General features: G+C 47.0%; 2 protein-coding genes across 2 annotated transcripts in view; both read left to right on the top strand.

Moving 5' to 3' along the window:
• Positions 1 to 10,164, top strand: part of NTMT2 (N-terminal Xaa-Pro-Lys N-methyltransferase 2) — a 146,595-nt gene extending 136,431 nt beyond the window's left edge. The window contains exon 5 of the mRNA XM_079313637.1: positions 9,820 to 10,164. The gene's annotated coding sequence lies outside the window, so the exon portion shown is untranslated. The remainder of the gene's footprint in view (positions 1 to 9,819) is intronic.
• The window catches only part of PRRX1 (paired related homeobox 1), a 37,233-nt gene extending 20,265 nt beyond the window's left edge, over positions 1 to 16,968 (top strand). Inside the window, exons 2-4 of the mRNA XM_079313638.1 lie at positions 8,847 to 9,022; positions 10,596 to 10,777; positions 15,072 to 16,968. Coding sequence (XP_079169764.1) covers positions 8,847 to 9,022; positions 10,596 to 10,777; positions 15,072 to 15,210 — 497 coding nt within the window. The 3' untranslated portion in view covers positions 15,211 to 16,968. The remainder of the gene's footprint in view (positions 1 to 8,846; positions 9,023 to 10,595; positions 10,778 to 15,071) is intronic.
• The last annotated feature ends 6,240 nt before the right edge of the window (positions 16,969 to 23,208 follow it).

Genomic DNA, 23,208 nt, shown 5'->3' with positions numbered 1-23,208 from the left:
GCTGTATTTGACAGGCTGGATATGAGAAGGATGCAGCACTGCAAATTCGGCAGCACAGCCTTGCCAATGTGTCTAGACAGCCCATCTCTATGGGGGAGAGAAATCTTATTTCTTGGAGCTGCTCCAGTGAGACCAGACCACTTCTGGTCTCCTTTATCCACGGAGACTTTCCATCCAGGGGTTTGTGCTGAGCTGGCTCAGCCTGGTGGCTGATGATCCATGGGAGCTGATTTGGGTGAGCCATCCAACTTTTTGCTGCTCTTGAGACACTCCTGTGTTAAGTGAGGATGTGGCTGGTCTGGCAGTGGGTGTGATGCATTAGCTAGAGCCCTTTAAAAGGCTTAAATTGGGTTAAATTTTGGTAGAAGAGCAGCAGCTGTCTGCTAACCCTGCACCTAAAGCAGTGTTTTGTTATATCCCATGTTTCTGCACAGGTCTCCTAAATTGTCCAATCCTCCAGGTTGGAGTCTCTGACATTTCAGGCAGATTAAGGGCAGGAATAAACAGATATCCTATAACATACTCATCACCTGGGGGCAAAAATTATTACTTCATATTAAGGATTGTCCTTTTCAGCATATCCCTTGTGTGCCTCAATTCACAGGAACTCTCATAATCATCATTTCACCTCCTTTGCTGGGAGTTGTGCTTCTCAAACTCCAGTGAACTCTGGAAAAACAGGACTTTCCATTCTTCAGCCTTTTGATTTCAGATTTGTAGATGATTGTTCGGCCCTGGCAAGGAACCATTCAAAATACATTCCAAAATATTCATCATTCCAGCAGGCTAAGAAACATAAGATGTAGCAATTTGTTGGCTAATGTGAAATGCATTCCCCCTCCAGAAGAGGCAAAGGATGGAGGTGGGTGTGAGCCTGGTTTCCCTTTGCAGAGCTGGGGTGTAGAGCATCCTGGAGCCCATGGGCCATCCCAGCTGCTTTCCTGTTTTTCTGGATGTCCCTGTGTCCAGCAAAAATCTCCCAGACACCAGCAGCCTTGTCCTTAGAAGAGCAGGTTTTCACTGCGGGCTTGGGAAGGAGAGGGTTGTTTGGAAATGCTCTGATCCCTTTGCCTCCTGCAGCAGCTGTCAAGGTCCTTTATCCCCCACCCAAGCAAAGTGCTCCTGATGGGGATGCTCACTGGCAAAAGGCAGGTGGGCTGGATGCTGAGAGCCAGGCTCAAGTTATGTTATTTCTGGACCTTGAACACCGTCATTTTTCCAGTTGTGAACAAGAGGGACCCATAAAATCCATTAGCAGTAAAAAAAAAAGGGTTTCTAAGTGAAGCTTTGCAGCAGCTCCAGTCCAGTTTGCTTGGGAAGAGGTGCTGGTGGTCCAATTTCCTTGGAATTCATTAGTTACTGGATGCTAATGAGAGGGGAGCACAGCCTTTGCAGAGCTCATTCTCGTGTTCTCACTGCTGTTTGTGCCTCCCTTTAGTCCTGCTGTGGCCATTCCATGCCTGCAGTCCTGGATATTCCAGGAATACACAGATGGAAGGAGCCAGCTGGTGGGTGCATCCCACTGTTCACTCTGTTTGTGCAGGTCCCAGTACCAAAAAAACCCATCCCAAGTGAATTTCCAGATCCAGGGGTGGCTGTTGGGTAATGGCACTGCTCAGCAGCTCAGTGGGGAGCTGGAGGAGCAGAGACATTCATGGAGCCATTCAGCTTGAGTCAGTCTTTCCTCATGAGAGGAGCTTGCTGGGGAATGTTTCAGACAGTAATGAGCCAGCTGAAATGCCAAGCAGTTCATCTGCAATGGATATATGGACTGGAAAAAAATTCCCCCCCAAAGCAGTTCTTTTCTGTCTTGACAAAAACCCTTTCTTTTTCCTTCTCCCACCCTCCTTTTTATTTTTGTACTAGTCAGCTTGTTGCAAATGTACCTGGTTTTCCTTATATATGAAAGCTTTTCTAGCTGAAGTTCATGAAGAGTTTTTGCCACTTATTCTAAATGCAAGAATAAATTTATTAAAAGCAGAGTCCAGGTGGGTGTGCAGTGCCAGATCTTCCACTTCATGACTGTTCATAATTCATGATAAGCTGTAGTTCTGGGGGGTCACCTCTGTACATAAAGAGAAGGGGACAGTAGGAAAATCCAACAGGGGAGTAGGTGAAAATAATTCCATGTGCCTTTTGCTTAACCTGTAACCCCATGGAGCTCACTCCAAGGGGATATGAGTATGGAAAATAAATTAGTAACCTGTCCTGTAGCAGCAGTGCCTGCTGCCACTGTCTTTGAGGCAGCTTGTGGGGTTTATCCAGGTGGATATTGGCCTTCCTGACACTTCTACATGGGAAGTGTTAATTGCAAGGTCAGGTTAAGAGCAGTGGTGGCTCTGAAGGAGCTGGTGTGCAGGTTTGGAGTCTGCATGAAAGGGGGCACAGTCCCACAGCTTGGCTTTTCAAGGGAAGGGAAAGGGTGCTGGACAGGAGAGGAGAAGTTTTTATTATGGTTTGGGGTTTTTTTTTCTGGAATGAACTGGGGCAGGGAGGGGATCAAGGAGGTGGAGAGGTGTCTTTGGGAGTGAGAAGATGCTGATGGAGCAGGGTGGAGGTTGGGGGCTTTGATCTGTGCTGAATCAATGCCATTGCTAAGATGGAACATGAGGACACATGGCAGGGGGGGAAACTGATGGGAAGAGGTGTTGGAAGTCACCCCCTGAGTTCCCACGTGTTCCTATAGTGCCAAGCACCCATCCAGATGTGAAACCAGCAGTGAGGGAGGGGCTGGGTGGCTCTCAGGAAGGTCTGGAGGTCACTCTGGCCCCGTGGCAGCTCAGGGCTGAGCTGGGGCATTCAGGCTGTGACACTTTGGGGTGTGGTGGTGACACTTTTGGGGGTTGGCTGGCACAGCTCTGTGAGTGCATTTCTGCTCCTCTGCCAGGGGTCAGTGTCTCTGGGGCATGGGGCTGATCTAAAGAGGGACATGGGGGGACTCAGCCCCCTTGGATCCCATTCCCTCTCCAGCCTGGTAGATAAATCCCCAGTGCTGGATCTCTGCCTGGTGGTTTGGGCTCTGTCAGTTACAAAGTGCAGTCTCACAGAACGTGATTTGCCTCTGGCAGGCTTTTAAATGCATGTGTTTGCTTTTGATTATGTGTGTTGGGGTTTTTATTTCGTTGTTTTTGTTGGGGTTTTTTTTTTCTTAAATTAATTTTCCAAGGATCAATGCGGTAATGCATATAAAAATTACAATATGTAAAACAAAGTATAAAAGCATAGAAGGAATTCCAAACACATCACATACTGTGCCTTGGAGCTTATGAGATCCATACAGTGCTTATTGTATTATGGGAACACTCTGACCCCAAGACCTGTCGGAAAGGCTTGTTAGAAGAGCAGGGCTGAGCCATGTGCCTTATGAGCTGTAGGATGCCCAGAAGGAAAACCCTAGTGAATAAAAAAGCACAACTGTTGCAGCAGAGCTCAGACTGGTCTGTGGGATGTAGAGGGACTTGCCATGGCTTTGTACCAATTCCTGGAGGAGGATGTAAACTTCTGCCCCCGCCAATGTTGTTCTCCCTATAATTAACACTTAGCATTAAGTCTTTCCAGGGAGACTCTCTGGATTTCCATGGGATCATGATTACTCTTTATTTTTTTTTTTTTCTCCCACCAAATATAATTTCTTCTGTCAGTTCCGGCAAGTGGGAGCATTGACATGGTTAGGGAGGGCTCACATCTTAGCTGCTGTAACTGCCCATGTGCTTTGCAGGTTGCCACCAGATGAGAGGCAGAGCACCAGAGCTGAAACCACCCTGAAATGGAGTTCTTAGGGCTCTTCTTGTGTCTGTGGGTCAGGAGCAGAGCAGGTGGGGATTTTTATGGGGCCTAAACCCTGCAGACCCACAAAAGAGCAGAGCAGAGCACAGGGAGAGCCTCTGCACTCATATCCCCAGTGCCTGGTGAGTTTGGGTAAAAACTGCCTGCTGGAAAATATTCCCAGGAGCTTGGAGGTGTCTGTAGACTCTCCACCTGGAAGGGAATAACCCCAAAACCTTCTTCCAGGTGGAAAGAGTGTTGTGCCTGGGATGCCACCTGGGAATGTCTCCTCTGGTGCAGGTGGGAGGACAGTGAGGGGTTCATCCTCAGTGCTGGGGAGGCTGTGGCTGTACAGGACCTCGGCAGGTCCTGGCAGGCAGAGCCAAGTGCAGCAGGAGAGCAGGGCAGGGCTGTCCCTGCTCTCCACGCCATACACAGCTCTGTAATGATCTGTAATTGTTTGTGTGCAGGCAGCTAAAAATCTCCCTGATGGGTTCCACATTGCAGGCACTTGGGAGAGGAGCTGCTGTAGCCCCACGGGTAAGGCTGAAAATGTGCACGTTTTTCTGTTTGGAATTAAAACTCAGGTTTGGTCTGAAAAACTCAGTGTCTCCTTTCTGAAGCTTCCTGCTCATGCACAGAACAACTTCTTATTTATGTTCAAAACTTGAGCCTGGCTGTGAGATAATCACAAGAGATGACTCTTGAAGGAAATGGACCGTCTGTTTCTTTGTTACTTTATTTTATTTCTGCGTTCCCAGTGCTCTTAACAAGACTGGAACTCTGGATACTTGGGTTTTCAGTGCAATTGAAATAATTTAAACATTAGGATAGTGCAGGAAAAATACAAATAAACTGCAGAGGTTGGGAAAAAAAGCTCAGATGGTGTTGTGTAATGAGAGGAAGATGGTAGTTCAGGATCTCTATAGTCTGACCTGTACTCACAAATAAAAGCCTGCTGTTATCACTGTGTACAGCTGGGCTCTGTATCACTGCTACATTGAAATACATGACTTAGTAGGCATCTCCTACCCTAACATACTCATTTTCCTTTTAAGTGTTATCTTCATTCCATGTTGCCTGCATTTCTGCTGTGGGGTGCTTACCCCTCCTCTGTGTAGCCTTGGTGTGCCCTGAAGTTAAACCTCGTTTCCATTTGAAAATCCTTTCCCCGTGCACAGAAAAATGCATGAGCTGGAGTTCCTTCTCTCCTGGGAGTTTTTAGAAAGATACTTCAGGCAGCTCTGAGCATGAAATCTTACCCATTTATGTTCCCCTGCTCCTCTGCTTGCAGCCTTTGCTTTGATTAAACATTTTGGGTCTGTGTTTTGGATATTTTATGATGCCAGTTGACAAAGCTGCCCTGCACCCAAAGTGTTGAAATGTTTGAAGGGATGTGATGAATCAAAGCAAAGCAGAGTGTGAGTGAAACTGGGCTGGGAGTGTGTGATGGGCTTATGTTGGGGAGAAGAGTCTGCCCAGAGCTGGGGAGCACCCAGAATATTTCTAGTCAACCTTAATGAAATTTAAGTTTAAACCAAATAAAAAGCCCTGCTCCTTTCACTTCTATTCTCCCTTTTCCTTTCTTTCTCCACCAATCTGAATTAAACTTTCTGACTTGCAGTATTTTTTTGTATTTTAAGAGTTTTGAGTTTTTTCCTTTATAATCTATAGTTTACTATTTTTTTTTTTTACTGTGAGATCATTTGTCTTGCTTGTTCTTAAATCTGTGCTCAAACATTACTTCTTTTTTGAGGACTGTGATTAGAGTGCAATTCCATATTTTCTTCCTGGAATCCTTTCTCAGTTTACACTTTCTATAACTGATGTGACAAATCTTCCCTGCCCTACCGTGCATTTTACTGTGGTTAAGTGTCTCTGTCCCTCCCTTAATTAAATCCAATTGTTTACTTTCGTTTCGGATCCAATTAATGAACTGTAATAACTGGTTCTGGACTTAATAGAACTAGTCAAAACTTTTCCAAGCTGCCCACACAATGTAAATCCCATCTGGAAATTAGCTTTTGTTCTGACCTGGAATGAATGCAAGTATGCACAAGCATGCCTGCAAACTGGAAATCTAAAATATGTTGCGGTTGTAAGCATTGATGAAAAAAATACCAACCTTGAAACTCCTGCATAGGCATTTAGTTCTCAATTCTGATTTTTTTTTTTTTTTAATGCATTTTATTTTCAATGTGGCATCACAAGACGAGCTGTCTGGTGGTGCCCCAGTGATATTTGAAGGCACTGTGCAGTGAGGAGAATAGATTGGAGTGTCTACAAGTGTAGATCTGCCTCGCTGCAGGAAGAAAAAAGAATAGGATGTTTCATGCTGAATCATTTAGGAGCACTTGAAAATGCTTTGGTGCACTTGTGTGTGACACCAGGACTTGCATCTTATGGGGGAATGTAGAAAAAACACAGGAAAACACAAATGGAAGCAGGAAACACAGTCCTCAGCCCAGCGTGGAAGGTTGGGATTTGGCATTGAAATTCCCAGATTTTCCAGCTTTGGGTTCCCGAGAGGAGAGTGCACGTTTTGGTCTCTCTGCGAGGCACATTTGCAAGCTGCTCAGCTTTTGAGAAAGCTGCATGGAATGAAATTTTTTTCTGATTAAAAGAACATTGACAAAAGACTTCTGACCTACCCAAAAAGCTTTAGAGCTGTTTTCCTCTCTGCCTTTCTGCTGACTCCAGTCCCTAGTGCTGTCAGCACTGTTCAGGAGCTCCATTTTTCAGTGCTCAGTGTTGTTTCCTGATACAGAGATGATGACAGAGAAGCAGAAATACCCTGCTGACAGGCTGGAGGCAGCTGGGCAGCGCTGTGAGCAAGGTGACATTTGCAGCAGGCTGGGCTTCAGGTGTCTGCAGTCCCTCATTGAGCACTTTGCAACCAACCTGTGGCAAACACAAGGATCAACCAACCCCGTGCTGCTCTGGATTAACATCCTGTTATTATTTTTTTTTTTCCCCTGCTACCTAAGTCGTTCCTGTGGATATTTGGGTTTTGGGCCGTTCCAAAGGCGCAGCGATGGGAGATCCCAAAATTCCACAGGTTGTGCTTTGCTGTCACCCCCATGCAACTCTGTCCTGGAAAAAGGAGGTGACTCATCCCTGCTGTGTGCCAGCCCAGGCTGGGGGGGACCTGGCACCCAGCACGGACACTTTCCTATTTTTGGGCACAGTAATTACGAGGTGAGCCGTGAATCACCGCCGGCGTCTCGCTTTACGCCGGGAGGAAACCAGGCAAATTGTGTTAACGTGCTTGGCAGGGGGAACTCTTGTTCTCCAGCATTTCACAGACTTTGGCCCCTTCTTCTTGCTCCCCAGGGGGATGTGCTCACCCTTCCTCATGTGTAGCTGTCACGCAGGATGGAGAAACAGCCAGACGGCTTTGGGCTCGTGTTCCCTTCAGCTGGGTGTTGTCTGCTGGGCTAAACCTGATCCTTCACAGCCTGGAAGGGATTCTGAAGGTGTCCCAAAGGCTTTTATTGACTTGTTCATATACTCAGCATGAAATGGGTAACTCCAGAGGAGCCCCTTTGTGTTGTCTTTGGCCTCTGCAGCAGCTGGTCTTGCAGTGTTTGTGGCATCCGGAGGGACGTTTGTGCCCCGAGGCTCCTTTGCTGTGTGGTGTGATGCACAGCTATGTCAAAACTGGCCAGCAGAGTCAGGGGGAAATGGCTGACCCCTTCTGGGAAGGGTTTGGTAATGAGTCAAGAGAGGGGCATGCAGGGTTTTTCTCCTTCTTTGTAGGGGATGGACCCTGTGGTGGCGTTAAACCAGGGCATTTCACACAACAGGAATTAAATCTCATCCCACTGCTTTGCTTCCCACCACCTGATTCACCTGTAGCCCTGCTTTAATTCCTTTGTTTTTCTTGCACATTCCTGCCTCTGCCAGTCCCTCCCCAGCTCAGCTTTCCAGCTCAGTGTTCCTGTTAGATACTGGTTTCCAAATGGTTCCTCTGGGATACAGAAATCCAAGGGTGTGTTTTTGCACCCAGGAATCCCCAGGCTTGGAAAGGAGCCTTCTGGGGATCATCAGGCTGTTGGAAGAGGCTTAGGGATGGAGGCACTGTAAACCTCAAGGAATCTGAAAACCCTGCTTTAATTTAAGAGGAATGTCCTTTTGTTCCCAAATGGATGGGCCTTGCTCCAAAGGTGTTCAGGTGCAGTAACTGGTACCAGATGGGCTGGGAAAAGCAGCACAAACAGGTGGTGAGGACAACTGCAGACTTTAATTTCCTTATCAGCCCCTCCCTGTACCTTACACACCCCCTGGAGAAGAGGAGGACAAGAAGGGGTCTGTCATATTTGTATGTGGCAAAAGTGGGACTCTCAGTGGTGACACTGTCACCTGGGCCAAGGTGTGCAGTGATGAACCTGGAATGTGATTCACTAGCTTGTGCATTTTTATGGATTCAGGGATCAACACACTTTAATGCTGTGATGAATATTGGCTCAGGGTAATGTGGAATTTTTGGTGGCACCCCACACTTACTGGTGTGATCCAGATGTACTGATTAATTTCTGAGTAAATGCAAACCTGGTTAAAAAATTAGTTGCTTTTATGGATGGTTGTTCAACACCTTGCTGGGCTTGGCAAGGCAAGGAGGATGCTGCAGAGGGCACAACTGCTCCTCACTAGCAGTATCCAATGTGCTCTTACCCCAGAGAGATGTACTACGTCCCACGAAGAGCAATCCTTGGAAATCTAAAGCCAAGAGAATGGGGTTTTGTGATTCTTTGTCATCAGAGGAGATTTCTGGGGTTGTCAGGAATGGGGAGATGCTTTTTTGCTGCTTTTTAGAGATAAGGAAGCTGGGACCTGGGGTAGCTTGAGAGATCTGGTACAAGTCTTAGGCAGTGGAATTGAAGAATAAACACTTGGGATTGGTGCACTTCCCACCTCCTCCTCTCCATGTGGGGACTAGCACAGCCTGGTCAATGTGTGGGGCTGAAGTTGTGCCAGCCCTTTCCTCAGCCCTCCCCCTCCTGAAGCCACTGAGGTCGTTCACCCCATGGCTGCGAGTTTGTGCCTTCCTCACTTTCCCCATCCCCACCTGTGTCTCCTAGATGATCAGCTGAACTCAGAAGAGAAGAAGAAGAGAAAGCAGAGGAGGAACAGGACTACCTTCAACAGCAGCCAGCTGCAGGCACTAGAGAGGGTCTTTGAGAGGACACACTACCCCGACGCCTTCGTACGGGAGGACCTCGCACGCAGGGTCAACCTGACTGAAGCCAGAGTTCAGGTAATGCCACAGCTCACACCTCACCTGGGGATCATCAGCAAGGCAGCAAGAAATCCTTGAGGTGTGTGTGGCACACGAGGGTCACCAAGCTCGTGCTGCACCGTACAGAATTTTTGAAGATTTAATGGAAAGATAAAAGGGGCAATAAACAGAGCCAGACGCACACAGTTAGCCATAACAACTCTTATATACTTTTCCATCGAGTTGGTCAAATACATATTCATAAACATTATGCATATCCAAACATTCCTTTGAATTTGTTTTCTTGTTCTGGGAATTCTTTAGCTGGGTTCGATTCCTGACTCATGCAGAAACTGTGAATTTTCCTTTCTTTGAGGGTTGTGTGTCACTTCCTCACGAGTGGTTTCAGCAGCTGACAGTTATTGATCACATCCTTTAAATTTTATCAGGTCATATAGACAACATTGGCCATTTCCACAAATACTTGAACCAACATGAGCTGTTTCACAACTATGTCTGTGAGTTGTTCTTATTGTCAGTTAGTTACAAAAATAAAAACATTAGTTGTTATTTGACAACTCCAGTTACTTCTGCAAAAGTTGAAATCACAAAGCACAACACATATTTTAATATTTTACCAAGGCCAAAACTATAATATATATTTACCACACTGTCCACTAAACTAAATGATGCTCTGAAAATACAAGCAAGACAGGGGCCACAAAAGGTGATGAATTATGCTGCACCAAAAGCAGTTAAAAGTGATGACAAGCTGTACTATATATCAAAACACTTGTGCTTTTAATAATATTAAATTGTCCTGGTTTGAAGGACAGGGGTCTAATAATAGAGGCAGGAGCTTCTCTTTGAAATGGAGAATGTAAAACCCCTCCCTCAAAAATACTATAATTTTGAAATCAAGAGGTTCTCAGGCAAAGATATGGGAATTAAGAATAACAGTTCTTGACTAGGAAAATTAAAATAGAAATGCAGTATTACAAAGAACAATCCCAAACCCTGCCAGAGTCAGAATCCAAGCTGACACCCGTCAGTCAGTCAGGGTGCTGGCAGCAGTCCCATTCAATGGTGGCTGCATCCTCCTGCAGTGGCAGATGTGGTTCAGCTGGAGCAGTGCTCCTGGAGAAGGTGCAGTTTCCTCTGAAGGTGCAGGGATGATGTGGAAAGGTCTGGCTTTCCTCTGGAATCCAGTGTTAAGAAGGTCCCCTGGTGTCCAAAATCTCATTTTTTCTCTGGGTAGGAAAGGCTTGGCTGCTCCCCCTGGCTGGAGCATCTCCCAGTGGGATGATGGAATTTTATCAGTCATGCAGTGGGACTGAATGGGCCAGCAGCAGATGATATCTGCCTGGAGGGAGGATGGGCTGTGGAAAGATAAAGATGATTGCCCCAGCTGGTTTAAAGCTGGCCCATTAGCAGATAATATGTGCCAGGAGATCAGGGTCACTGCCCCAACTGGCTCAGCAGATGGGGACAGAACACACATTGCTGGCCACATCCTGTGTTGCCACCCAACACATAAATAAATGCTATTAAATAAATAAATATTACATTAATTTAATACTATAAATAAATGTGCTCTGCACCCCCTCTCCAGGTGTGGTTCCAGAACCGGAGAGCCAAGTTCCGCCGGAACGAGAGGGCCATGCTGGCCAGCAAGAATGCCTCTCTGCTCAAATCCTACTCAGGGGATGTGACAGCTGTGGAGCAGCCCATAGTACCTCGCCCTGCCCCGAGACCCACTGACTATCTGTCCTGGGGGACTGCCTCGCCCTACAGGTGAGTGAGTGACTGACCCCATGGACTGCTGGAATCCAGAAAACTGGGATTTCTGAGCTTTCTGGGCATTCTGACACTGAGCCCCAAGAGAGCACTGCTTTTGACTTGAGGCCTTAGAGAAAGCTTCCAAATTTGAGTGATGGAGTTAGAATCATGGAATGGAATGGAATAGAAATGGAATGGAATAGAAATGGAATGGAATAGAAATGAAATAGAATAGAATAGAATAGAATAGAATAGAATAGAATAGAATAGAATAGAATAGAATAGAATAGAATAGAATAGAATAGAATAGAATAGAATAGAATAGAATAGAATAGAATAGTGTGATTTCACATTTTTAAATTGAGGTTTTTGTAATGTAGTAATAGGTATGGGACAAGATGAAGGATTTTTGGTGTTTATTTTCTGTCTTCTTCCTTCTTCATGATTTCAGGTAGAAGTTTCTGGTTGGTTAGTTAGTGCTGCAAGTCACAGGGATTTGGTTATTGAGTCAAAAGTATAAATAATGTAGGTGTTAGTTCTTTATGGGACTGTTCAGCTTTAAAAGACCTTGTAACTAGCTGAATTCACCTCCACTTTGCTCACTTTTAGCTGGTAGCTAGAAGTGTTGCAGAATTCTCTGTACTTTAGATAAGATTTATTCAACAACCAAGACCAAGCATGAGAAATTCATCTCCTTCATTTTTTAATCCTGGCTGAGTAAAGACATAAGAAAATGCAGACAATTAAGTGGTGCAAATACCAGCCTTTAGGATGGACCATCCCAAAAGTGTCCCTCAGACAGCCCTGATGTATCTACATGGGACAGCTGGAGGATACAGCCTGACCATCCCACTGGTTTTCCCCACCTGCTCCCACCCCATCTCATTGCCAGTTTTGCAGCGTGGCCCCAGCTCAGCATTGTTGTTGGCAGCTCATTTCCTGGGGGTCTCTCTCTGCAGTTCAGGAAATTTCAAAAGAGGTTCAGGTGGAAATACATGGAAACAGAAAGTTTTCCCTAGTGCATCTAGCTTATAGAAAGGAGGAATCCTTTCCACGGGGCAGAGATGCAGGGGAGGGGAGGTTGGAGCACTTGGGGAGGCTCACCCCTTAGAGTGGCCAGAAGAGGGAGTTCTGTGGCTGTCCTGAGCTTTGGGATGCCAGGAGGGGCTGGGAACTCACTTCATCCATGTGGAGCAGTGCTCAGCACTGAGCTGTGAGTTTCTCTCTGCTGCCTGAGCACAAGTGTGTGTGTGAATGCTGCTCTGTGGTTTGCCTGCACTAGGGGCCAGGTGACAGCCTGATGTTCAGTGTCCTCCTCCTGTGCTCAGTGCTGCTTAAGGGATGGCAGGAAAGGAGCATGGATGTGGCAAGCTCAGTCTCAGAGGATCTGGGATGTCCCTGCACATCACAAGCCTCTCTGTGCCATTCCTGGCTCTGCAGGAGCTGGGTGTGGACACCAGATCCACAGGATGTGTTGGTCTGTGGGGAGCCAGCTGGCTCACAGGCAGTTAAAAATAAGGTTGAGTGTTTTTTAGCACAGTGGCTTCATTGTTGGTCAGGACCATGAAGATTTTGGCTGGATTTCTTCCTGTTCTTCTGGTCTGGTCACTGCCAGTTTCCTAGTGCCTTCCAGGAGCCACACCATGCTCAGGACTCCTCTTGCTCAGTCACCTTGACCCTGTTTTTGCTCCCAGTAAGAGCTGCAAACACCACAGGGTCTTCAAAAAGGAATCTTCCTCATATCCACCCTGTATCTCCAGAAGAACAAATCATAGACCCACCCACTCCAGATATGGAAAAGGATGCTTTTGGTGGCCACCAGCTTTGTCTTAGGAAGGGCCCTTATCCTTTGGGGTTTTTTCTGAGGACTGCTCTCTGTCAAAATGCCTCTTTTTGGGGTTAAGGCTTTCTCCCTGTGCAGTGTTCCTTGGTGCAGCATTCTGGGGAGGGAAGTGAGTTCCTTCCCCACCCCAGTGAGGCTGCACTGGTCCCAGCACCAGATCCCTACAGCATGCTCATGGCTTATTTCTGCCTCTCCCACTTTTAAAGAGAGGTCATTGCTCCTGAGATGTTGTTTCCACTGCTAGAAGTCCCTGTGAAGGTAAATCCCAAGGCCAGCCTGGGAAGGGCTGTCTGAGGTCCCTTGCAGTGTAGGGGAGAAGGGACAGCCTCAGGGATGGCTCTTCAGCCCCTCAGCTCCAGGCTGTGCCTCCCCACACCTTCCCCTTGTGTTGTCTGAAGATGTTTCAGCAAAGGCATTTGCAGCTGGCACATCCAGGCAGGCTGGAGTGCCCCCCTCCCCCTGCCCTGCCCTGGCAGAGGAGCACAGCAGCTGCTCTGCACACTCAGGACCCTCAGGACACACTTTCAGGATCCTCAGACACTCCATGCTGCCCAGGTTTCCTTATCCTGCTGCTCATCTCTTGGCAATCCCATCCATCTGGAAGGGCTGGGCTGTCACAGCCCCATCAAAGCTTTGCAGTAGGGTCATTCAAATGCTGGACCCTTAGTGAAATCATGCTGAACCCTGCAGCCATGTGGAGTGTTTGCATGGCCCTCTGCCCCCTCCCCATCTTCCCAGCAGTGCTGTACCAGCCCCTGATTAACAATTAGCAGCTCCTGGGGGGAGGCTGAGAGCTGCATGGCCAGGGCTGCTTTTACTCTTAGATCTGGGGAAAGTTTTCAATCTCTGTGTTTATTCTCCAAATACATTCAGCCACAGGTCAGCCAAAGCTATTTGCAGATCTCTGCTGTCACACAGACAGCCAAGTAGATACTATTATTTTTTTTTGAAGTTGAAAAATGTTTTGCTTAGGCATTTTTTAGCATAGGTTCCTAAGAAAACAAGACTGGCAGCCTGCACTTCCCACTCCAGCAACCTTTGACTCCATGGGCCACTGAGAACCTCATTTGAAAAAAGGATTTTAGGCCTCTGTGTTTCATGTTTTGCTCCTCTGTGTTTCATGAAAGCAGACAGCTGAGTGGAGGAAGGAGTTTTTTCTCTGCTTCAGTGGGGTGGAGGGAGGGGGCAACAGGGTGATTTCAACCCTTATTAGACCCTGGAGAGTGTCTGGAGCAACCCTCAAGCTATTCTGAGCCTTCTTGTGCACTGTTCCTGGTGGAATAACTTGATGAAAGAAAGCACTTCTGGAGATTTTTGGTTTAGCAGGGATTTCACTTGGCATCAGTAAGTGAAATAATCTTCCCCAAACCTCTGAGGGGCTGGGAGCTCCCAGGAGTTCCAGCCCAACAACCTGTTTTGGATATGGACACTTTACACCCCTGACTGAAAACTTCTATTTTCTCTAGCCTAGAGTACCCTTGGAGGTCTCCAAATTTCTTCCAGCTCAAAAACAAGGGACAGATGCACCCTGTGGAAGCAGATGGGCTTAAGTAGCCACCACCTTTACACCTTGTGGGGCTCTGTACCCTCTGTGTCCCTGCAGGGAGATTTGGAGTTGCTAAGACTTTGCCAGCTGTGAAGGGCAGTGCTGGAGGAATTAAAAATAAAAAAAAAAGACAGATAAAGGAAAAGCAGCAGGTCAAATACTCTGCTGGGTTTTGGGGTTTTTTGGTGCTTTTCACAGAAACCCACAGGACACATGGATTTAACAAGTTTTCTAATGGTCTGGGAAGCAGCTTTGCAGATTTTTTTGGTAGGATGAGAAAGGAGTTGGAGATCTTTGTTAAGCCTCTGTTGTCAGAAGTGATGTTTTTCATGAATAAAGTCAGAGTTTAAAGGGAGAAAAAGTGATTTGTGTTTGGGGTTTTTTCCTTCAGCCTTTAAGACATGCTCTTTATAATCAGCTGAAGTTTTGAGGAGAAAAAAAAAAAAATTAAAAATAAAAAGTGGAAATTTTCCTTCCAAAAGGCTGAAACCAGAAAACATCACAATTGTTGAAAGGGGTTTTTCCCAGGGTGTTTCTTTAATGTAACATGTGTTTCAGAAGTGACGTGATTTCACAGGCTGTAAAACCAGCAATTGGTCTCATCAAAAAGACTTTGCTTCCAGTGGGAATACTTTTAAGGACAATGGTCTCACTGGCAGGCTGACCTCACTGCAAACCTTTTTTGGTTAGAAAAGAGGATGTGGAAATTTTTTCCTGTTGATTCCAACCAGCTTTAGTGCTGGGTCAGTGAATGGCAAAGCAGAAATAAAGAAATAAAGTCTAATAAAGGGGTGTTAAATAAAGGGGAGTGGTAATTCCCTGCTGACACCAGGAGTGCATCCCACAGGTATGGAAAAAAAAAACAGGGTTTAGGCTCTGCTGGTGATTTCTGACATGATGTTTCTCTTTCCATCCCTCAGTGCCATGGCCACCTACTCTGCCACGTGTACCAATGCCAGCCCAGCACAGGGCATGAACATGGCCAACAGTATTGCCAACCTGAGACTGAAGGCAAAGGAATATAGTTTACAGAGGAATCAGGTGCCCACAGTCAATTAACAGCTGGGGAGAAGAAGGAGAAAACACAACAGCACCCGTCCTGCTTTGCAACTTGTCTGTGCTGGAAGAAAGAAAAAAATAAGAGAAAGAGAAAAAAAAAAAGCCATAAAAAGAAAAGAAAAAAAAAAAAAAAAAGCAAAAAAAAGCCAACCCTTATCCAGAACTGAACATGGGGAGCAAACCTGTGAGTGATAAGGTTCCTCCTTCCTTTTGGGATAATGCCACCGTTTTGTATTTTTCCTTGTTATCGTCGGGTTTAGTGCTTCTGCTCAATATACTACGAGCTTCTTCAGTAAAGGACAGTCTCACCCTCGCTGGGGCTGCAGAGAGAATCCCCCTGCCCTTCTCAGCCCATGGACAAGTGCCACCACCAGCATGCTGAGATGCAAAGCTTGCTCATCTCCCCTCTGCCCCAGCTCACCCTAGAAGAGGAGTTTGTTTGATTTCCATGATTCCCACCCCACCCTCATCCCTCCAGTCCCTTGTGCCACAGAGGCAGCACATTCCCATCACTCTGCCAGAAGCCCATTGATGCAACAAGATGGATCCCTGCTGTCTTGAGTTGCCTGGAAAACCTCCCTGGGCTCTGCAGAGCTCCATTGTTTTGTTGAGTATTCCCAGAAAAGCCAAAGAAGAGAGCAAAGCCAACGTGGGTGTGTGAGCAGGGGGAGGGTAGCAGGGGGATCTCTGTGTAGTGCCAAGAACAGGACTGTCAGGACACTCCTTTCTATGCCTTACACTTTGTGCCACAGGGAAGGGCGTTGTCCAGATGCATTTGTTTTATATATACTGTATATATTTATATATATAAGATAATACATGCAAGCTTGGTTGGTGTTTTTTATTAAACAAAAATAAAACCCATTGAAAACCTTCAGGATGTTTGTGCTGCATCCAGGTGGAGCTGGTGCATTGAAATTCCAGCCACAGCCTCCCTCACCCTGTCAGAGCTCTTCCCTGCAGCTTTGGGCAGTCCTTCTGGGAGAAACCCCAAAAAAGTGATGCTGCAGGGAGCCACACTCCTTTGCAGATTTTCCCCATGGGCAGCCTCACAGAACACAGCAAGGATCTCCTCTGCAGTCAGCCTGGCTCATGTGGCTCTGGGGAACATGCAGGGATATCCCCAGGGAAAGTCTCTCTGAGCACAAGGGAATCCCACCAAAGATCCCAGAACACTGCTCAGTAAGGCTTGTCCTATAACCTTAACCATTTTCCCTGCCTGCTGGGGCTCTGGAGACCTAATTAGGACCTAATTTATTTATCTCCATGAAGAGTAAAGGAGATGCAGCCCAAAAGGCATTTCTCCCACACAAGCATCCTGAGGAAATTAGGATTTCTCATTGCTGGTGATGCCTGCCCCTCACACTGGGGGGAGGAGGGGGTTGATTTATGGCAAATAGCACTTGTATCCAGGCTGAGATGGACTTTGCCATGGAATATTCCCACTGAAGGCAGCAGAGCTAGTCCATGATCCAGGCTGGAGCATGAGGGAAGGAGAATGGAGCTCAGTCATGAGAGCTTAGATCTCCACCCTGGTGTTTGCTGCAGACACACTGGTCATGTATAGATGTCTGACAGTGGGCTTTGATAGTCTAAAACAGCATGTTGCAGGAAATGAGGAATAAATTCTCTTTAAAGTGTAGGTGAAAATTAAACTGGCAGAGGATGAATGGAAATCCAGCCAAAACATTTGAGCTAGCACAAGGAAAAAAGCTCTGAGTCCAAACTGGAGTAAGTTGTACCTGATTGTATGCATTGCTGCTGGAGATATTTTTTTCCTCCCTGTGTGGGTATTTTTGAGAGGAAAAAAAACCTAATTGTAATCAGGACAAAATGCTGAAAGCCACAGCAGAACACCAGGGAAAGGGGGGCAGGGGGAGTTCTGTGCTTTGAGAATCCATCATGTTCTGTGTGATCTCTTTTTTTGGCCACCTGCAGTCTGGAGAGTCTAATGTGTGTAAACCAAATATTTCTACCCTGCATAGTGCCTGGAGCAGAGAATAGTCAGAGCAAAAGGAATAAAATAGATATTTATTGAAAGGATCCACCTTGAGCAGTGCAAGAACCTGGCTGGGGCTACACCCAAATGAAATCAAAGATAGATCCTGGTCATGAGTTTTACACTTGTATAAGTTTTGCTTTATTTATATATTTGGGTTAATTATCCAACCACAGCCCCAGGCTATGGAGTCTCAGCCCCCCTGACTTGCCCTCTTTACCTCACTGTTGTTTCTGCTTTTTGGGTACCAACTGTCCTTGATTCTCCAGCTAGAAAGGAATTGTTTGGTCCAACTACCCTATGAAGAGAATTTACTAACACCTAATAGGAAGTTTCAGAGTTACACTCTAAGCAGCAGAGATGCTGAAAAATATAAAATCTAAAACCCAAGGCATCAGGTCCAGCTCGTGGAGCCAAGTGAGGTTGGAAATCTCAAGCTGCACTTAGGAACTCACTCCTGCTTCCTGTGCCTGTACAAACACCCAAATTATTGAAGAATGTGGTCAGAAAGGATCCAGTGCCTCTGAGGAACATCACCCAGAGGCTGAACTGCTCTCCATCCTCCTTGCCTTGCTGCCCTCCTCCACACCCCACCACTTGAATGAATTCCCTGTGCTGGCCTGAGTGCTCACCCTGGAGTTTCAGCTCTTTCCTCCAGTGTTTCACAGACCTGGGGCTTTCCCCCAGCCTTTTCTTCAGTAGAAAAACCACCCTGAGCAGCTCCTGCTGTTGTCTGTGCAGGGACACCACTCCCTGAGGTTATCAAGGGGAGTGAAGCTCCTGGTGCCCCATTCCCCAGCCATGGGCTGAGATCATTCCCATGCTGTGATGCTCACATCAAGGGGCTCACAAATGCCTGTGCAAGCCCTCGTTCAGCCTCCTCACTTCATCTGAGTTGTCTGGCATGGGGCTGCTCCTGCAGGAGGGTTCTGGAAGCTTCTGCACCTCCGCTTTGGGCTGGCTCAGGCTGCTTGGTCAGGGATGCCACCACATCCTTATCTGAGCTGTTTTCAGTTCAGATAAGAGCTTTACATCCCCTTTAGTGACCAAATATTGCTTTTTTTTCCAAGGATTTACTAACCAGAGTCCAGCTGGATGAAGAGGCAGCTTTTTGCTGTTTGTTTCTTTATTGCTCTGTCAATCAAGCCAAAGTGAAATTTTCAAGTTGTGTTCGTTTAATCTGTATTTTATTAAACCAAGTGAATGCATGTGCCAATCAAGGGCCTTATCCTCAAAGAGTGGAGTTCTCCAGGGTTTCAGTAGATTTGCAGCTGTAGCTCTGGGAAGTTGCCATGGTTACCACAGTTAACATTAAATTTTGGGTACCATCTATGGGAGAAAATGTGTCTTAAGGCATTTTCCTCTTGCCTACTCTGTTTTCTCAGGCTCCCCTTTTCTCAAGAAAGGAACAGGTGACTGGTTCCCTCAAAGTGGGAATTTTGTGCATGACAGGGATGGATGATGGATGAGGCTGGATTTCCAGAGGGAAGTGTATCCTGTAAATTATCCCTTGCTTTGTGATGTAAAATGTACAGTGTTTGCACTAGAATAGAAATGATCAATAAAAGGGGGAAGAGACTCCCCAGTCCTTTTTATAAGCTGCCACATCTGTGTCAAGTGTTGCTGCCCTGTCCTACAGTGTTGGCTGGAACTCTCTGGAGCCTTGTAGGGGGAGCAGGAGCCCCTGGAGATGGGCTTGGGGGGCTGCAGGTTCAGCAGCAGTGTAAGGCAGGAAACATCCACAGAGCCTCCTCCTAGAAGAGATGGAGTTCAGGAAGAGTGGAGACCCAGCTCCCTGCAGCCCCTGATTTGGGGCAGAAGGGGAGCAGAGGGGTCACCCCTCAGAAAAGGGAGGTGAGGGAGGGATGGACATTCCCCTGTGGGTGCTGGGGATGGGTGAGCAGCAGGGAAGGAGGGAAAGCAACAAATGCAGAGAGGGGAAGTGTTGAGTCCCATCACCTGTGCAGGAGTGAACAGGGAAACCCCTCCTGCAAAGCAAGGCAGGTGGGCAGAAGGAGCTCAGAGGCTCATCAGGGTTGATTAGTGAGAGCAGGGCTGGGGGTGGTGCTGGTTCTGGCTCCTGCAGATGGGAAGCTGGACTTGGTGAGCTGTGCTCCAGGGCTTGGGTCTCTGCTGGGAGCTGCACTTGGGTGGGGGGAGATGCTGGGGGGCTTCTGCAACTTCCCTTCTTGGTCACTGAGTGATTAATTCAGATTTGAGCCAGCTGTTGGGAATCTGGGCTGTGTCTGGGTTGGCATTCCTGTTTCCCTGCTACTCTGCCTTCTGACCCTCCCTGGGCAGCTGAATCTCAGCAGGGCAGAGCCTGTTCAGGGGAAGAAGGGTATCTCTGCAAGGCCCTCAGCAGTCAGAAGAGCTTGCATTCCTTGCTAAGCTGATTATTCCCTCCTCTGAAGCTGAACCAATAATAATATCACCCTGTTGCTTATTATTTCTTGGTTGCCAAGATATAGGCCAGCCTTCCCAACAGTTGTTTTTCTGCCTCTCAGCTACCTGAAACACTTATTTGTCACCTTCTCATCTTAACAATTCAGCTAGCTGTGGCACAAGGGGGTTATTCTGTGTCTCTGCCTGTCCAGATGTGGTGAAATCACATGAAGCAGCCAAAATTCAGAACAGAAGGAGTGGGGAAACCCCAGCTCCTTTCACAAGCCAGGAAGGACCTGTGTGTGTCCTACCAGCAGTGTGCACTCATGGAGGTTCAGAAACTAGGTTTGCAAATAAATAAAAAAACGAAACCAAAAATCTCTGTGGCAAGGCTGGGGCATCATCCAAGAGCCAGGTGTTGATTGTGAAATGACATTGAAGGGTCACTGCCAGGAGTGGCCCCTTCCAAGGTGGGGTATTGGAGCCCAAAAACCTGGAATTTTTGAGCTTTCTGAGCTTTCTGGCACTGACCCCCTGGAGAACACTGCTTTTGACCTGAGGTCTTGGAGAAAGCTTCCAAATTTGAGTGATGGAGTTAAAATCATGGGTGCGGAGTTAAAATAGATGTGTGTGATTTCACATGGTGAAGGGTTCGGAATTTGGAATTTTTAGAATACAGTAATAGGTATGGGACAAGATGGAGGTTCTTGGGTGTTGTCTCCTTTCTGTCTTCCTGATTTCAGGCAGTAGTTTTTGGTTGGATAGTTAGTGCTGCACTGCAGGTCACAGGTGTTTGGTTATTGAGTCAAAAATATAAATAATATAGGTGTTAGCTCTTTATTGGACAGTTTAGCTTTAAAAGACCTTGTAACTACCTAAATTTACCTCCATTTTGCTCACTTACGGCTGGTAGCTAGAAGTGTTACAGAACTCTTTGTACTTTAGATAAGATTTAATAAACAACCAAGCCCAAACATGAGAAAATTCATCTCCTTCATGTTTTTAATTCTGACTCTGAGTGAAGAGAGAAGAAAATGAAGACAAGCCACTAATTAAGAGGTGCAGTTGCCACTGGGAGATGGTTGTGCCTTGTCTTTCCCTGCAGTCCATACCTTGGGGTTCACTGCTGGGATGGGGCCCCAAGGTCTCCAACTGTGAAGACAAAGCCCAAGTGACTTTGGTGGGGTAGTTTGACATCCCTGTGCCATGGCAGGAATGTGCTGTGGGAGTTAATAGCAGGCTGAAGGATGATAAATGGCCACCAGCATCCTGTGATGTCTCTTTTTAAATTTTTTTTAAATCTTTTTTTTTAATATTTTAAGATCAGTTACTCTTTCCAGCATCTTGGCCAAATGTTGCTCTCTGCCTGGCTGCAGTCCCTCAGCAGGCTTGGATAGACACAGTTTTCCTTTAGTTCCTGCCTCTGCCTGTCCTAGCCCTGCCAGATGTTGTCTCACTGCCCAGAGGTGGTTTCAGAGCAGGACCAGGTGGAGCCCTGCTTTCAATTGGGAGGTGCTAAAATCAGCCAGGCCATAAACCCATCTTGGGACATCACCAAGCACCACATTTCACTGGCCCACTTGCCCAAAAAGCTGCTGTGTGAAGTAGATGAGTGCTCTCCATGGCCATCCCCAAGGAGCAGAGAAGGTAATGAGCTTTCCTCAAGGTGAGAATGGGATGTGGGGGGTTCTCACTCTTCAGAGGAGGAGCTCAGGTGGGAGCTATTTGAACTATTTTCAAGTCAGCCCCATCATTTCCTCCCCTGCCTCAGCAAAGGGGTGTGAGCCTTGTAGAGGCAGGACCCTCTGGGATATCTTGGAGCAGAGCTGAGCTCTGCTCATCTGGCTTGTGAGGGCTGGATGGGACAAGGAGCCAGGGAACTCTGCCATGTGCCCCTCCTGCTGTCACCTCCCACCAGCATCTGGTGGGAATCCTCAGCCCATCCTTGGAGAGATGGGACAGCAGCACCTCCCCAAACTGGCTGCAGGACAAAGACCTTCTGGACCATGTTCTATGTCCTTATCTGAGAGGCTAGTACAGCTCCCCAGGCTGGCAGGAGATTTGTTGCTGTGGCTTGAAGGCTGTATCTAAAGCTGATTGAAAAATGGAGTTTCTTTTCCTGTGGCAGCTTCCAAGATTTACATATTTGACTTTGTCCCAGATCAGGCCGAGGAGTGGAAATCTCTAAAAATACTGCAAGGAAAATGCAAATATGCACAGGCATGGCAGGAGAGCTGACACGATAGATTTTCCAGTCTTGCTGAAGTGGAACATGTTGGGCTTTTGGGAAAAAAAACACTCCAAGAAAACTCCAAGAAAGCATTTCAGTGATGTCTGTGCCCCAAGTGAAGTGTCCAAGCAGGATGCTCCACGTCCTGAGCTTGGCAGGACCTGGGCTGTTTGCTCTGGTTTGGGCCAGTTCTGGGTGTCTCCTGACACCCTGGTCAGCCCAGGGATGGATCTTTACAGGACTTGTGTGCACAGACAAAACAGCTTTGTTATTTTCCTGCTCCATGCCCATCACCCAGCACCTCCCAGTGCTCTCCAGACTGAAACTCAGGGTGGGAAGAGCAGAACCCCAGGAGAATGGGCTGCCCAAAAGCATAGGAACCCAGGCTGGGATTCATGGTCAATGTGCTAACTGCTTATTTTGGCAATGCATGATACTTCCTTTTTAAATTTTTTTCTTTTTCTTCCCTTTCCCTTTGCAAACCATTTGTCAAGGTGGGGTTTCACTGATGGAATGCAGATGTCCGAGAAGATTTTCAGAGGTAAATTAATTAAATAAATGGATAAAAAGCCATTCCAATACAATGGCTTGCCTGTCACAAGATGCCAGAGGTGAAGGTCCTGTTGCATCTCCTACAACCACAGGGTGACTTCTCCCACCTCAGTCTGAATCTGTGGCCAACCTCACTTCACCAAGGACAGCTTGCTGGCATCTTGGAATGAAAAATAGCAATAATCTGTCTTTGATTTCACCTCCCTTTTTTCAGTGATGAATGGCTTCCATCACAGAGTGTGGAGGAGAAGCAGCTGCTGGTGGGGGGCTGGGTGGCTTCTCCAGGGTTTATTGTTTTAATCATGGCCTGAGTGAAAGTGGCAGCCTGAAGATGAAATATTTGCTGAAAGGAAATCATAACTCTGGGTGACTCCACTTAGCTCCACACCTATTATGAACTTCTTTTTGTTGGACACTGAGGAGTACAGTTTCAACCAAATATGCACTTAGATGCCACTTCTGTCTGTGTTGATGCTGTTGGGTTTGCAACAGCAAAACCTTCTTCTGCCTGTCTTGGGAGCTCTTAGACTAACCTAGAGCCTTCTGTTGGGGCCTCTCCAGCTTTGCCAGGTGTGGGGTTTTTTGGTGGATCTGTGCTGCACTAAGGAATGGAAGCCATGACATTGATCAGGGCTTTGCCATCCCAAAGGAGACAAGAGGAGAGGGTGGGCATGAGGTCTGCTCCCTGTTCCAGGGCAAGGACCCTTCCAGTGGGGCAGATAGGTGCCAACAAATGGGGGAAATGCACTGGGTGACACCTGGGCAGTCACACCCACCTGGTGGCCATCCTCACTGGGCACCTCTGTCTGTGCCCAAGCTCTCGTGTCCTTTT

The sequence above is a fragment of the Erithacus rubecula genome (genome assembly GCF_903797595.1).
Source record: "Erithacus rubecula genome assembly, chromosome: 10".
Classification (NCBI taxonomy): Eukaryota; Metazoa; Chordata; class Aves; order Passeriformes; family Muscicapidae; genus Erithacus; species Erithacus rubecula.
Note: the sequence above shows the minus strand (reverse complement) of the source record. Positions and strands in the feature narration are given on the sequence as shown.